At 39.8% G+C, this 14818-nt stretch overlaps 2 protein-coding genes and 1 long non-coding RNA gene across 3 annotated transcripts in view; 1 reads left to right on the top strand and 2 right to left on the bottom strand.

Annotated features, from left to right (window-relative positions):
• LOC115003692 (poly(A) polymerase type 3-like) overlaps positions 1-14818 on the bottom strand; it is a 981812-nt gene that overhangs the window by 243473 nt on the left and 723521 nt on the right. The window lies entirely within an intron of this gene.
• Positions 1-14818, top strand: part of cep128 (centrosomal protein 128) — a 43752-nt gene that overhangs the window by 27377 nt on the left and 1557 nt on the right. Inside the window, 6 exon segments of the mRNA XM_029425574.1 lie at positions 655-847; positions 6447-6496; positions 8633-8656; positions 10767-10844; positions 11142-11255; positions 13401-13509. Coding sequence (XP_029281434.1) covers positions 655-847; positions 6447-6496; positions 8633-8656; positions 10767-10844; positions 11142-11255; positions 13401-13509 — 568 coding nt within the window.
• The window catches only part of LOC115003696 (uncharacterized), a 9053-nt gene continuing 5532 nt past the window's right edge, over positions 11298-14818 (bottom strand). The window contains exons 3-4 of the long non-coding RNA XR_003831689.1: positions 13362-13490; positions 11298-11987 (exon numbers count right to left, since the gene is read on the bottom strand). This is a non-coding gene — a long non-coding RNA (uncharacterized LOC115003696). The remainder of the gene's footprint in view (positions 11988-13361; positions 13491-14818) is intronic.

Below are 14818 nucleotides of genomic sequence, written 5' to 3'. Positions count from 1 at the left end.
TAGAATACCCATTTAACCAATCATTGTGCACGGCCGTAACGACCCTTTGTATGAAACATTGTCAATTTATTTACATTCCCTGTTGAATGTACAGCTTGCCTTGCACTACTTAGACTGGGATACTGCATTTTCTCTGGGCTTTTTAAACACACTCAGTTTGGCTGTGCTTTTGTCTGAACTTGCGTTAAAGAGCACGTTGAAAATGGCAAAAATAATGATTTATATTTTGGGTTTAACAAGATTTCAAGAGAATTGTACATTTGCAGCTTGGAAGTCTGGCCAGTAAAAGATGAAAACTTAGCCTTGTGATGAAAATAAAAATATGTTGGCCATTATAATGATTTGGTATCTCAAAATGATATTGCAACTTAATCATAAAGTCTTTTTCTTTTTAAGGATTTAGTCAAGTTTATAATTATTTTGAGACTAATTTATTACTTTTAGGATCTTTCTTTTCTCATCACATTGGGGGAAATCAGCTTATATTTGAAAGGATTGGGCTTTAACGGTAAAACAGAATTGTGTTGCGTTTCTCTCACATCAGACAGTTGTAGTAAATTAATTGACTTATGCCCGTTACACTTTGAATAAAACCGTCACTATAAGCACCCACAAAGCCCACCCCATTGATTTTTAATGTATTTAACCAACCAGACCAAGATACGCTGGCTGTGTGAGGAAATGCGGGAGTGCAACACAAGAGAACAGCGCCTGAGGAAGCAGCAACAACAGACCAGGGATCAGCTGAAGGCCCTGAAGCAGAGCCGCGACGCAGAGCAGACGGCTCTCCTGCAGCGCCTGGACCAACAGGAGAAGCTGCTGCACTCCCTCGACACTGAAAAGAGAGGTACGCAAACGGTATTTAATTAGTAAAACACATGCATGTTGATTTCACTTAGAGATGCAGTGTATGATTTGTGGGTATAGATGTGTACGTGGTGTTTTTCTCGCTTAAACATTGTTACCGTCGTCATCAAAGCAACAGCACGCAGCATCATGTGAGACTAATCGGGCCATGTGTTTTTTATTAGGTAGCTTAAAAAAAAAGCATTGGATAAGAAATCTTTTGTTCGGTGATTGCATGATGATGAAAAGGCGTGAAGACTTAGCAAGCTCTTAATGACAATGTAGTTATTCCTTCACTGCTTCTACAGTTCTTTTGATTGAACCTAGCCAGACACCGACTTCCTGTTTTCTTTAATTGAATCACAGAGTCCTTAAAATCAATAACTAATTAAATGCCTGCATATTACTGAATAGCTTTTGTCACAGTGTGGTTGCTGTGTGTTGTGTTGTAAGGGATGCCTGTTAAAATGGCTGTCTGCCTGTTCCTCTGTATCTAATGCATTGTTTTTTAGCCCGTGCATACCGGCCTGTCTGTTTATCGTTACAAATGTTTGAGAAAGCATCCTAAAGTGTGTGAACTTTGCGACTTCTGTGGAAAATTGACTTGTTTTTCACGTCCCGAGTCCCATTTTTAACTGAATTTCTCCTAATGAGCTGCAACTGCCAGAGGAAGAACAACTTGTTTTTAGCGCTTCATCTGAACAATGCAAGGAAATGGGCCTAATTTGTGTTCCATTAACAGAGAGAAAGAGAGATGAGAGACTGTGAGACTGTAGAAAGAGCGATAGTTAGACATGGACAGGGAGATGGAAGAATGTGCACAATCAACTGTCTATTATGTGATTCTGTTGTTTTAGCTATTTTAGTAGCATTTCACCATTCAAATAAGCCATCTGACGATGCAGCTTCATCTCTGGAGCCACTCGGAAACACATTTCACTCTTTAGACTCAATCATCCGTTTGACAGAAGTAACCTCGTCTGTCTCCATTGTGGGCAGAGGCATGTTCTCTTTAGTAATTAGATCTAAAAGTGTGCCACAACAGCGATAACATCTGGTTATTGAATTGAATGTGTGCAAATTAAGATTTCAATGTATATCAACTGTATGGCTTCTCAGTAGTGGTTGCTCAGTTGTTCTCTTGTGTTAAAAGCAAGATTTCCAAACCATGCATGAATATGTACCTGATGTGCAGGAATGACGGGATGCATTTTCAACAAGGCACCAAACTGATTTTCATTTTTATGCCATTCATTATCAAACAGGGAAATTGTGTTCTCACTAGATTTATTTCCCTTTTATACTTACTTGTCTGCCCATCTCGGTAGATTAACTGTTAATGCCAGCACTCTGCAGAACCCTTTGTGTGATATGCAGTCATCGTCTTACAGTGAATTTATTACTGTCAGGTTACGGTTGCAGTCTTTTGTATTTTCCTTCAGAGATTTCATCACTTGTGATGCTCTGTATTGGCCTTTCACTCTAATACAATGCTGCACTGCATGTGTAGATGAGTGCTAGTATTATAGAACCTACCGAAGGATTTAGTCGAGGGGCGAGTCAGTGAGGAGAACTTTGGCAGCAACAGAACCTCCCTTCTGCCCACTTAATAATTATAGTGCTTTTTATTTGCATTGCACATTAAAATGAACTCAAAGGCACTTTACATGGTAAAACAGTAAAAGCAACATTATAAAAACTACAGAACAAACATTGCAGTATTCAAAAATAAAAGAAGGGAGCATCATAGATTAAAAAAAGATTTGAATAGGTTGGTTTTTAGTGCAGTTTTGAAAGAGGGGATGGGGGGGGATGTCTGAGGGTTGTAGAGGGCTTAGTAGTTGATAAGGAAGATTTTGAACTGGATTATTCGTTGCATGGGGAGCCAGTGGAGGTTTTGCAGGACTGGGGTGATGTGGGTGTAAATAAATTAGAATATCGTGGCAAAGTTAATTTATTTAATTCAATTCAAAAAGTGAAACTCGTATATTATATGGATTCATTACACAGAAAGTGAAATATTTATTTGTTTTAATCTTGATGATTACCGCTTACAGCTAATGAAAACACAACAATCTGTATCTCAGAAAAGAGTATCGTAAAAAAGTTCAGTATTGTAGACTCATGATGTCACACTCTAATCAGCTAATGAACTCAAAACACCTGCGAAGGTTTCCTGAGCCTTTTTAAATGGTCTCAATCTGGTTCGGCAGGCTTCACAATCATGGGGAAGACTGCTGACTTGACAGTTGTCCAGAAGACAGTCATTGACACGCTCCACAAGGAGGGAAAGCCTCAAAAGGTCATTGCTAAAGAAGCTGGCTGTTCCCAGAGTGCTGTATCCAAACATATCCATAGAAAGTTGAGTGGAAGGAAAATGTGCACAAGCAACAGGGATAACCGCAGCCTTGAGAGGATTGTCAAGAAGAGGCCATTCAAAAATTTGGGGGAGCTTCACAAGGACTGAGGCTGGAGTCAGTGAAGAGCCACCACACACAGACGTATCCAGGACATGGGCTACAACTGTCGCATTCCTCGTGTCAAGCCACTCCTGAACTCCCTCAGCAGGGATCAGCCTGTGGCCGACATTTCCGTATTAAAAATCCTTTTTTTCATTGGTCTTATGTAATATTCAAATTTTCTGAGATATTTCACTTTATGTAATGATACATATAATATATGAGCTCTATACAGATGTATGTTTGTTTATATACTCAGCTCTATGCAGATGTGTGCTTGTTTATATACTCAGCTCTATGCAGATGTGTGTTTGTTTATATACTCAGCTCTATACAGATGTGTGCTTGTTTATATACCCAGCTCTATGCAGATGTGTGCTTGTTTATATACCCAGCTCTATGCAGATGTATGTTTGTTTATATACCCAGCTCTATGCAGATGTGTGTTTGTTTATATACTCAGCTCTATACAGATGTATGTTTGTTTATATACCCAGCTCTATGCAGATGTGTGCTTGTTTATATACCCAGCTCTATACAGATGTATGTTTGTTTATATACTCAGCTCTATACAGATGTGTGCTTGTTTATATACCCAGCTCTATACAGATGTGTGCTTGTTTATATACCCAGCTCTATACAGATGTATGTTTGTTTATATACCCAGCTCTATACAGATGTGTGCTTGTTTATATACCCAGCTCTATACAGATGTATGTTTGTTTATATACCCAGCTCTATGCAGATGTGTGCTTGTTTATATACCCAGCTCTATGCAGATGTGTGTTTGTTTATATACCCAGCTCTATACAGATGTGTGCTTGTTTATATACTCAGCTCTATACAGATGTATGTTTGTTTATATACCCAGCTCTATACAGATGTGTGCTTGTTTATATACCCAGCTCTATACAGATGTATGTTTGTTTATATACCCAGCTCTATGCAGATGTGTGCTTGTTTATATACCCAGCTCTATGCAGATGTGTGTTTGTTTATATACCCAGCTCTATACAGATGTGTGCTTGTTTATATACCCAGCTCTATACAGATGTGTGCTTGTTTATATACCCAGCTCTATACAGATGTGTGCTTGTTTATATACCCAGCTCTATGCAGATGTGTGCTTGTTTATATACCCAGCTCTATACAGATGTATGTTTGTTTATATACCCAGCTCTATGCAGATGTGCTTGTTTATATACCCAGCTCTATGCAGATGTATGTTTGTTTATATACCCAGCTCTATACAGATGTATGTTTGTTTATATACTCAGCTCTATGCAGATGTATGTTTGTTTATATACTCAGCTCTATACAGATGTAGGTTTGTTTATATACCCAGCTCTATGCAGATGTATGTTTGTTTATATACCCAGCTCTATACAGATGTATGTTTGTTTATATACCCAGCTCTATACAGATGTGTGCTTGTTTATATACCCAGCTCTATACAGATGTATGTTTGTTTATATACCCAGCTCTATACAGATGTGTGCTTGTTTATATACCCAGCTCTATGCAGATGTGTGCTTGTTTATATACCCAGCTCTATACAGATGTAGGTTTGTTTATATACCCAGCTCTATACAGATGTATGTTTGTTTATATACCCAGCTCTATGCAGATGTGTGCTTGTTTATATACCCAGCTCTATGCAGATGTGTGCTTGTTTATATACCCAGCTCTATACAGATGTATGTTTGTTTATATACCCAGCTCTATGCAGATGTGTGCTTGTTTATATACCCAGCTCTATGCAGATGTGTGCTTGTTTATATACCCAGCTCTATGCAGATGTGTGCTTGTTTATATACCCAGCTCTATGCAGATGTGTGCTTGTTTATATACCCAGCTCTATGCAGATGTGTGCTTGTTTATATACCCAGCTCTATACAGATGTGTGCTTGTTTATATACCCAGCTCTATGCAGATGTGTGCTTGTTTACGTGGACAAATGCTTGAAAAGGTGGTGATTAGATATTTAACTTGGGAAAACCCAATGAAACACCAACAAATGGAAAAGGAGTAATCCCAGCAAAATGTTTGCAGGCACATTTCCTTAGACTGTTATGCTTTTGGAAAGTGATATGTGTGTTAATGTGCATGCGTCAGTAGAGAGCTTCTCGCATTATGAAAGGTCTCAGTTCTTTTTGGCTGAGTCATGCTTGAAGCAGTCATAAATGCTGCAACAGTTAATTCAAACAATACATTAATCCAAATTCCAGTTATTGGAAGAATAATACTTTATGATTTATACAAATGAAAGGTTTTTGAACATTCTTTCTTTTTATTATTCCCATAATGTGTTTTTATTTTATTAAAACAGTTGGCTCAAAGCTAACGGCAGGCATAATGCCAAGCCGAGTGACTTTAGGTAAATATTGTGGCATTTGCTTAATACTCTACTGCTGACTGAAATCATTCCTTTGATTCAAAGCCTCATTAAGCAAACAGCCAGTGATTGTGATTCAAAACAATTTGTTGTTGCAATCAACAACAAACCCAAGCAGAGTTTGTTTTTCTCCAACTGTTTGGGTAAAAAGAATCCAGTTTAACATATAGGGACGAGTAGTATTCATCACATGATCAAACCACTGTTATTTGTTTTTTCTCTGGTATGCTTGGAGGTTTAATCTTTAATCTACTTTTTCATACCTCATCGAGCTTTGAAATTGGTAAAAACTGATCATTGTGGGAGGTCCCAGTTAAGTTGTTCTGCCTCCAATCCAAGTCATTTAATATGTGATCATGATAAGTTATTATGATCCCATAAGCATTTCCTTCACAATGCAACACATTGAGATAGGCTTTACAGTTAAAACGCTTTGCATTGACAAATACAGAACAATCCTGGGTAATGTTTTCTTTTACAGTCCATAAATTCCTTACAATTTCTTAGGAAGTTTCCAGGAACTAATCAAGTCTGTTGATGCATATTATAAGTGAATTAGAGACCACATTTAATTGGTACTGATTAGTTAGCTTAACCTGACGCCATGATGTCGAATAAAAGTATACAACACCTGCTGCAGATGGAGAATTAAGTCAACATGCGCCTTGATTGACTCCAATTTCAGTACTTTGACGCTGGGTCAGGAGATTTTAGTGCCATCTCAACTCAACTCCTCTTTCTTTCAGAGATGTTGGAAAGGAGTCGCAGGAAGGAGGAAGAAATGAGGAGCCTTCAGGTTAGCATTTTACGTCTTTATTAATCCCTATCTGTTTGTGTCTGCAAATTTACACACTAAACAGATTTCAAATATTCAGCTGGCCTAATTTCAACTATGCTGCCAAAAAGAGACAGCTGGTACTATTTTTATTTATACACACTCTTCAAATTCTTTTTGGCTTCTTTGTTGGGTTTGAGTAACTGCTGGGCTGAGTTCTGTGATGCAGTGCTACAAACATTAGTACACACAACCGCGGGTCTGACAGACTGCTCGCAGCCTTGCTTGGACAAGTAGCTAATTACTGCAGACACGAGGCCTTGGAGTTTAAAAGCCACCAGAGGCCTTGTCTCTGTCTTTCAACACCGCAGCGTCTACACTTGGCAGGCCATCAACTCACCTAGTCTGGATTGGACTGGCCCCCAGCGCCTCGCCGACCCTTTGCTCACCATTAAACGGCGAAACTCGCGCACACACACACACACACACACACACACACACACACACACTTAAATGTCCGCTCAGCATTTGTTCTTTTCAAACGCGTGTCTGTACTTCTGTGAGTGCGTGTGTTGGATTCTGGGGTCCCATCTGTGGCTGCATGATGGCACCTGCCAGAGCTCGCATGCAATTAATCAGCCCTCTCAGACCCAGCCGAGCTTTTAATTATGAAGGATGAGGAGAGAGAGCTGTGGAGAGGAAAAACCGAGAGTGAGGGACGTACACAAGGGTGGGCTGAGGAAAAGAAAGTACTCTTGTTGCAATCCACCAACAAATTACAGGCAGCCGGTTGAGAGGGACGAGCAGGTGTGTGTTTGAGTGGCAGATAAGAGGCATAGCATCACTTATGCATCGTTAGTGAGGGAACATCAGTCAGGAGCTGGATGAGCGGCGAGAGCGGATTTCCTTCCCTTGTCACCTTTGCATTCCTTCCCTTGTCACCTTTGCATTTCCTTCCCTTGTCACCTTTTTGTTTATTTCTCTCCCACACATGGAGTTTCTCTCTGATAGTCTACCTGGACTCACTCTCAATGTTATTTTAAACCTTACTTTGGTATTGGTTCTTACGATAACACTTTATATAATCCATTATAACATACTTCTAATCACTCATACATATTAATAATGCTTTAAAACAATAATCCTAACGCTTTATAAATGACTTATAAGGTTACGTATCATAATACAAAATGATGATCACAATTCTTGGATGTTAGATGTTGTGCTGCACTCCTGCTATAGAAACATTAGGGCTGCACGATGTTGGAAAGAACTGACACTGCAATATGTTTTTTTGCTGGCTATATATTGCAATATACAAATAAAAGCTTAATTCTGTAGGCGACATTTGTTTTACATTACATTTAGCTGACACTTTTGTCCAAAGTGACAATAAGTGCAAACAATCATGAGGATACAACTCCGAACAATAAGAATCTTGTAAGTACATGTACAAGAATACAACATTATTTTTAATGCAGAACAATAGCTTCAAAAGCCAAATAAATGTAAGTGCTATGTAAGTTTATTTTTTACATTTTTTTTAAAAGGTAAATCTGGTGCATTTTTACAAACAACATTTAAGTGACTGTGCTTTAGTAAACAAACAACTTAATCGTAAAGACATTGGTTGAACAGATATGAATAGTGATGACGCAGCAACAAAAGTCACACCCACACAGCTGTGGAGTTGGTCCCTGCACACATGGAGGACATAGTGTGTGTGTGTGTAATTGTGCAGCCCTAGTGTATTATAATTCCCATAGTTCTAATACATTTTAATCTTTTTTTTTTTATAATGCATTTAATCACGGCTATACGTACTGCTTTATAATGCATTTAATCACGGCTATACGTACTGCTTTATAATGGGTTTAAAAGTTACTCTGTGCTCATTGGGTGCTTTAAGTGGAGTAATGACATTCCTGAGGTAAAGGCAGATATAATGCATTTCAAGCTGTTATAAGTGGACATAATAAACTTTGTGGTGAGTGGGTAGCAATTATGAAGTATGATAATACTTGACCTTAAAAGTCATTATAAAATGTATAACATGTTTATAATGCATTACAAACAGGCGTCATAGAAAGTGTGACTGTCTTTACTTAACTTCATGTGCATATGAAGTAACATCGCTGTGTTTGTTCGTCTTTACAGGAAGGTGTACTGGATCTGGAAATGGTAAGCTTTGATTTATTTGATCAATGCAATGAATATATTAAAGACAATTGGTATGTATATTTACTTTTAGAAAACTGGAGTTATTAGAAGTCGTGTTGACCCTCAGCACGATTTTGATGCAGTTGTATAGGCAGGCTAATCTAAGGCCATGTTTGTTTAGCAACCCATAGAATTTATTTAGTGAAGGCTGGGAGCTCTGTTAATCATCATGAGTCTTGCTGATGGGGTTAAGAACCGAGCCGTACTGACGATACAGTATTGACCTCACCATCCAAGCTGCTAAAGTTCACCAAACATCCTTAATAAGCTGTTACATCAGCCCAAAATGACTTACCACCAGTTCTGTGTTCAGTTCTGTGCACCAGTTATGTTGACCCAAGATCTTTCATACTCTCTTGAAAAGAATAAATAAATGAAGTAGTCTAACGCACGCTGTCCATCAGTCAGAGTTATGTGGCACGCTTGGCCACTCCCACCTTCAATTAGCCGTCGTGTGAAAGAAGAGTAAATACCTCGGAACGCTTTCAAGTCAAATTATTTCTGCTTACCGCAACAGAACAGTGGCAGGATGCATCGACCCATCCTCCGCTCAGCCTGGGTGGGGTGGGGGAGGGGGGTTATCAACCAGGGGGTCTCACTTGTATGCCATTCAGTGTAGCAATCAGCGTGATGCCTTGTAACAACCCGGTCTTCTGATGCTTAAATGCTCCATCTGAATAGGAAAGGGAAGGCTATTGAAGCGTACAGTGGAGGAGGGATGAATAGAAATGAGTGCGGCTAAAGTAGTTACAGCAGAAGTCTGTTGCCCTGTAGGTTTGAATGTATCAACTGCATTCCCAGAAATACCATTTGAAAAGAGAGGAGAAGGCGTGCAACAATACTGTCTAGAGTTGTTCCATCTTTCAGGTCCCGGCTGCCAAGTGCTTAAGACAGATACTACATTACTGCAACATGCTGGCAGACCTTTATCTGTTACACTTCTGCAGCATAATCCACTTTTCCACATTTATATCCTCAGTATATTTCAATCAATCTGCAATTCATCAATAAATCACTAAATATGTTACTTCTGGCGAAGCTTCAGCGGGAGGAGGAGGAGGAGGCAATAGCGTGACACATAAGTGTTGTATTAAAGGTGCCCTGTGGAGTTCTTATTAACAAGAGTACTTTTTACTTTCAGTGTTTTGCACTGAAATGCATCGTGTATCCATGAGGCCTGACAAACGTGTTAAATTAGTTTCCATTCTTGTAAAACATTAGCTTTAAAGTGATAATCTCAAAGATTTTAATTTAAATAAATGTCTGTTAAGTCCCTACCTATCTCCGAAGGAGGTAACACAACAGTGATTGTGACTATGGCCCACTGAAAACAAAACATTGTATTATTTTTATCTTGAAATGTATTATAACTGATTTTAGATTAAGTGTGAGCATGCAAAGAAATATATTAAACGGCACATTCTCTCTACACAGTGTAAATACAGTTTTGCTGTGCACATGCGTTTATTTTAAAGGGGAATATATGCTAATATTTCACATTGTGTTTTGTCATGTGGGACGACATAAATAATAGATTACAGTGCTAACAGTATCAGCTGTGCACTCTTGTTATTTGGGGAGTACATCCCATTATCTCTGCAAACACAACGGCATCAGTAGCAGCCACAGAGCAGTTAAAGCCCACGGAGAGCTGATCCAGCTGTGTAGCCGTCATCAGTAATCATCTCTTCAGGTGACCTTTGACCTGGAATGAGGGCTCATTTCTATAAATGTCTCATCGATTATTCTTTCCTTGCTGCTCTCTTTCATCTCTTCCTCGTTCTTAAGTGAGACACTATTAAGGATGTAGCCTCAGTATTTAACTGTGTATAATTCTCCATTTGCCATCTAGTTGTTGCATCGATGTGCTTTCTGCTTGTCCCTTACATGGTCATTTATGATTTTGGGAGTCTTTACACATGCAGCGTCTCATTTTTATTGACAGACATTGATTTCTTAGTTAAATATCTTTATAGTTAGTCGGGTTTGTAGTTGTTTCAGATTGGAATGGCTAAAGATGTCGGTAGAAACCAGTACTGTGACATAACAGATGTTATGTGTGTTTTTGCAGAACACAAGAGCAGCCCTGGACCACTTGGAGTCAATTCCAGAGAAACAGTGTCTGATGGAGAACTTCAAAGATTTGGAGGTAGATTTATTTAATTTGTAATAAAAAAAAACACAGTTGTTAATATGTTCTTCCTTTTTCTTTCCCTCAAATTGCCAACCTCGGGAGCAGTAAAACATAACATTAAGAAACATGCACACACATTATCATATTCATCCAATTAACTAATGTTGTGCATTCATTTCAGTGTTCTTCTGCTACAGACGAGGCCGAACACTATTTAGATGCTCAGGCTTTTATCCCTTTGGCCTGGTTAAGGACAATTGCGTCTTTTGTTTAATGCGTTATAATGACACAGCCTTTATTTTGTGCCAACAGGAGTCACAGCGGCAGAGGGAGATGGTAGAGCAGCGCTACACCAAGTACAAAGAGATCGTGTGGGACCTACAGCACCAGCTGGACGAGTCCAAACATAAAATCCGGGATTACAGAGTACGACACAGACACACACACACACACACACACACAGACAGATGCCATACTGTACTAGCTTTTTAATGCCTTACAAGAGCCTGCACTCCCAATAACAACCCACACCTTTTCTATTTCAGTTGCTAATTGCAGTGCTTTGTTCAAACAGCAGCCGTTTGGATAAGGATAGTCTGACTTTGAGAGTCATTTATGAAGCTAGCTCGCCCCCACACCAGTGCCAATGTGTACACTGCATCTAATTTGCAACTTGTATGAATAAATGAATAATTTCACATGCTGGTAATGCATCATGGATGGACAGAGTGGGACAAGCTCAAGCAATGGCACAAATGTTCACTTCAACAAAACCCGTTATTGTACCGGTCTCTGTTAATTTCTAGTCATCTTCTGTGCTATAAGCAGTCAAGGGAGACATCAAGAAATCATTGTTGACAGCTGATTGCCATCAGCAGTTTGCAACGTCCCCTAAACAGCCATACAGTCACTTTTTAAATGCTTTTAATCTGCCAGATTACCCCGTTGGTTTGCCAAATGACTCCCGTGTTGAGTGATAAGTGGCGATCGCATTAGCTTAATAGCTGCCGCCCACTCGGGGTTTGTTTAAGGGAAAAGGATGGAATGTTCTTGCAAGAGTTCCGTCTTGATCAGAATCAGCAAACCGCTTCTACGCTGGATATAATACTGGCTCTCTGCACACAGACGTCCTGCCAAGACATCTGTAATGGTAATGATCTATAAACACAGGAAAGAACTGATTTGTGATACGTGGCAGCAGTGACTTGGCGGGCCTTGCAACAGAATCACCAAATATAAGAAAAGATATATCTTGTTCAGGCAGAAACATTTTGCCTGCGTGTTTACAGGCAAATAAATGTGTTTGTAAAATAAGCTTTTATCATACAGTGCACACAGTTTATAGAGGGACTCACTCCCAAAGAGAATAAACAAAAAACATTCTGTGCAGCTCGTTGGACTTTCAAACTAACATTTTGTAGGCAGCCCAATCTGACCCACCGCTCTAATTGTCTGTGCTATGGTATTACACTAATATACTTTACCAGAGCACACAGTACATTATACAGGGCTGTACATTTGGCCATATGGATGTGGCTGCATCCTCAGTTAGTCTGCCACTAATACTTTGTACCAACACAGAATCTCCCTACACTTCACTGATCAACCTGAGAATTAAACAACTACCAGAACAGGTTTGTCCATATGCACGCTCCCTCTGCTCTGTGAGTCAGTTAAAGGATGTTTAAATGTCAGTATCATTGAATGTATTTCCATCCTGGGCCAGGCAGCCTCTGACCCGCGTCCATCCCTAGAAGGGAGGAGGGCCGTGAAGTGAGACCGGTCGACTGACATGCGCTTACTAAATTCTGATAGACCCACAACGCAGGTTTGACCCACTTCACGGTTTCCGTCTGACTGGGGTATTAGAGTCTGCAGCCACGCTAGAAGCTCTGTGAGGCTTTAAGATGAATGTTAATACCAGCACCAGGTAGAATGGTTATTGTGGTTAGCCTGTTAGCATACTAACATTTGTCAATTAGCACTAAAGGCTGAAAGGAATGTTATTAGTTTTGCAGGTATTTGGTCATAAACCGTAGTATTGCACACATTTAAAATGATGGCTCTAGATACAAAAGGTAAGAGATCACCAGTTATTACAATTCAGGTCGGCATGAATGCCAAATTTCATGGCAGTCCATCCAATAGTTGTTGACATTTCATTACAAATGTCAACCTCATGGTGTCACCAGAGGAAACAGTCAGGGGATGTCCAAAGTCATTATGAGACATTGTCTAGCAACCATTACGTCTGTGCCAATTCTTCCAGTAGATATAGATATTTGTATTGGATCAATACAAACTTTGATAGTGGTGCGACAAGAAAAGTCAGAGGATCGCCAAAGTCATTAGGCTTCATCCTCTGGGGAACATGAATGTACAACATTTCATGGCAATGAACCTGAGCTTGCTTTCAATGGGCACACTTGCTTTGATTCAGATGTCTGCCCTCACTACATGGCTCTAAAAACAAACACATTTTAATGACCTTTTCCACAATTACTACACTACAGCCACAGTGTGGCTGTTTACCTTCAGCTCCGTCAGTTACTGTGTCCTGTTGTCTTCCAGGAGGAGAAGCTGGACGCCACCACCAGGAGCCTGAGACTGGCTGCTCTTTCTTCCTCAATCAAAGGCTCCAGCACATTCCATAGCAGCTCGCTGAGATCAGACACACTGTGTAAGTATTTATATACTGAAGCTGCAAAACCTGCTCTGACAGCTTATTGGCTGTTTTGATGGTAGTCATGTTTTCCTGCATCTGCGTTTCTAGATCATTTATTAAAAAAAAAACATACCGCTGTATATGTAAATGTTTTGTACAGCATCACAAGTCTGTCAATGATGGCTAAAATAAGAAATCCAGGTTACTGCTGACTTCCACAGTATATCATTATAAAGCTGATGTACATAATTATATGTGATGAATTTCACACTGGCAGTCGCTTTTCACCCAGAGCTCAAACTTTCCATCAGAGTGTGTGTGTGTGTGTGTGTGTGTGTGTGTGTGTGTGTCAGCCAAAATCACTTGTAGCACTTTCCTAAGCTGCTTACAGATAGTTGGCTCAGTGTGAGAGCAGCGTGCTTTCTGTGAGTTTGTCTGTTTTACCTCCAAGAATTATGGCTATTTAACACTATATACTATATATACTATGCAATTATCACATGTATTCATAACTACTTTGGCAGTAACAGGTAGTGCTTATCATCTAGGTACTGCTCGTAGGGTTAGTTTGGAGGAGATACTTATCCATAGTCGGTGCACTACCTATAGTAGATTGGCAGTCTGTACGCCTACAGTTTGGGGAAACATGTATTTTAGCCACCAAAAAAAAATATATCAGTTTAAGTAAATGCTATATCTAGAATATTTTCCCCGTCCAACTTGCCGTCAGACAGCAGAATCCTTTAGGATAAACCCTGTACATTTACCTCGCAGAACATGGAAGTTGATGGTTGTGTGACTTTGGTTAGTTTGGATTCAACAGAGCCACAGTAACAAACAAACTAACCGATTGAAGCAGCAGCCCTTGTGTTCTACGAGATAAAATGACTGTTCTTGTCAATGGAGTCTGGTGGCTTTGGCATAGACCAGGGGTGCCCAAAAGGTCCATCACAAGTGTAGTGCGGGTAGATCGCACACCGCTAAAAAATATATTTAAAAAACGGTTTAGATGATAGCCTATCATCTCCCCCTCTAGCAGGGGGACATTCCTGCAGAGATTTCAAGCAACTTAATGACCATCAGTGGCAGCTGGACTGCTGGCATTTTCAACCGATCTGACCAATATGTTGAATGAGCTTAATTTAGAGCTGCAAGGAAAAGATAAAAACATGATCAGCTCAGTGAATGCTTTCAAACGAGAAATGCAACGTCTGTCCTCAAAGCTGCAGCGCCATGATTTGGGGAACTTTCAAAACCTGGCATTACAGCTGGAGACCCAAGGGAAGGCGTGTGAGCAACTTGACAGTGTGCGCGACACAGAGCA

Source organism: Cottoperca gobio, chromosome 24 (genome assembly GCF_900634415.1).
Source record: "Cottoperca gobio chromosome 24, fCotGob3.1, whole genome shotgun sequence".
Lineage (NCBI taxonomy): Eukaryota > Metazoa > Chordata > Actinopteri > Perciformes > Bovichtidae > Cottoperca > Cottoperca gobio.
Note: the sequence above shows the minus strand (reverse complement) of the source record. Positions and strands in the feature narration are given on the sequence as shown.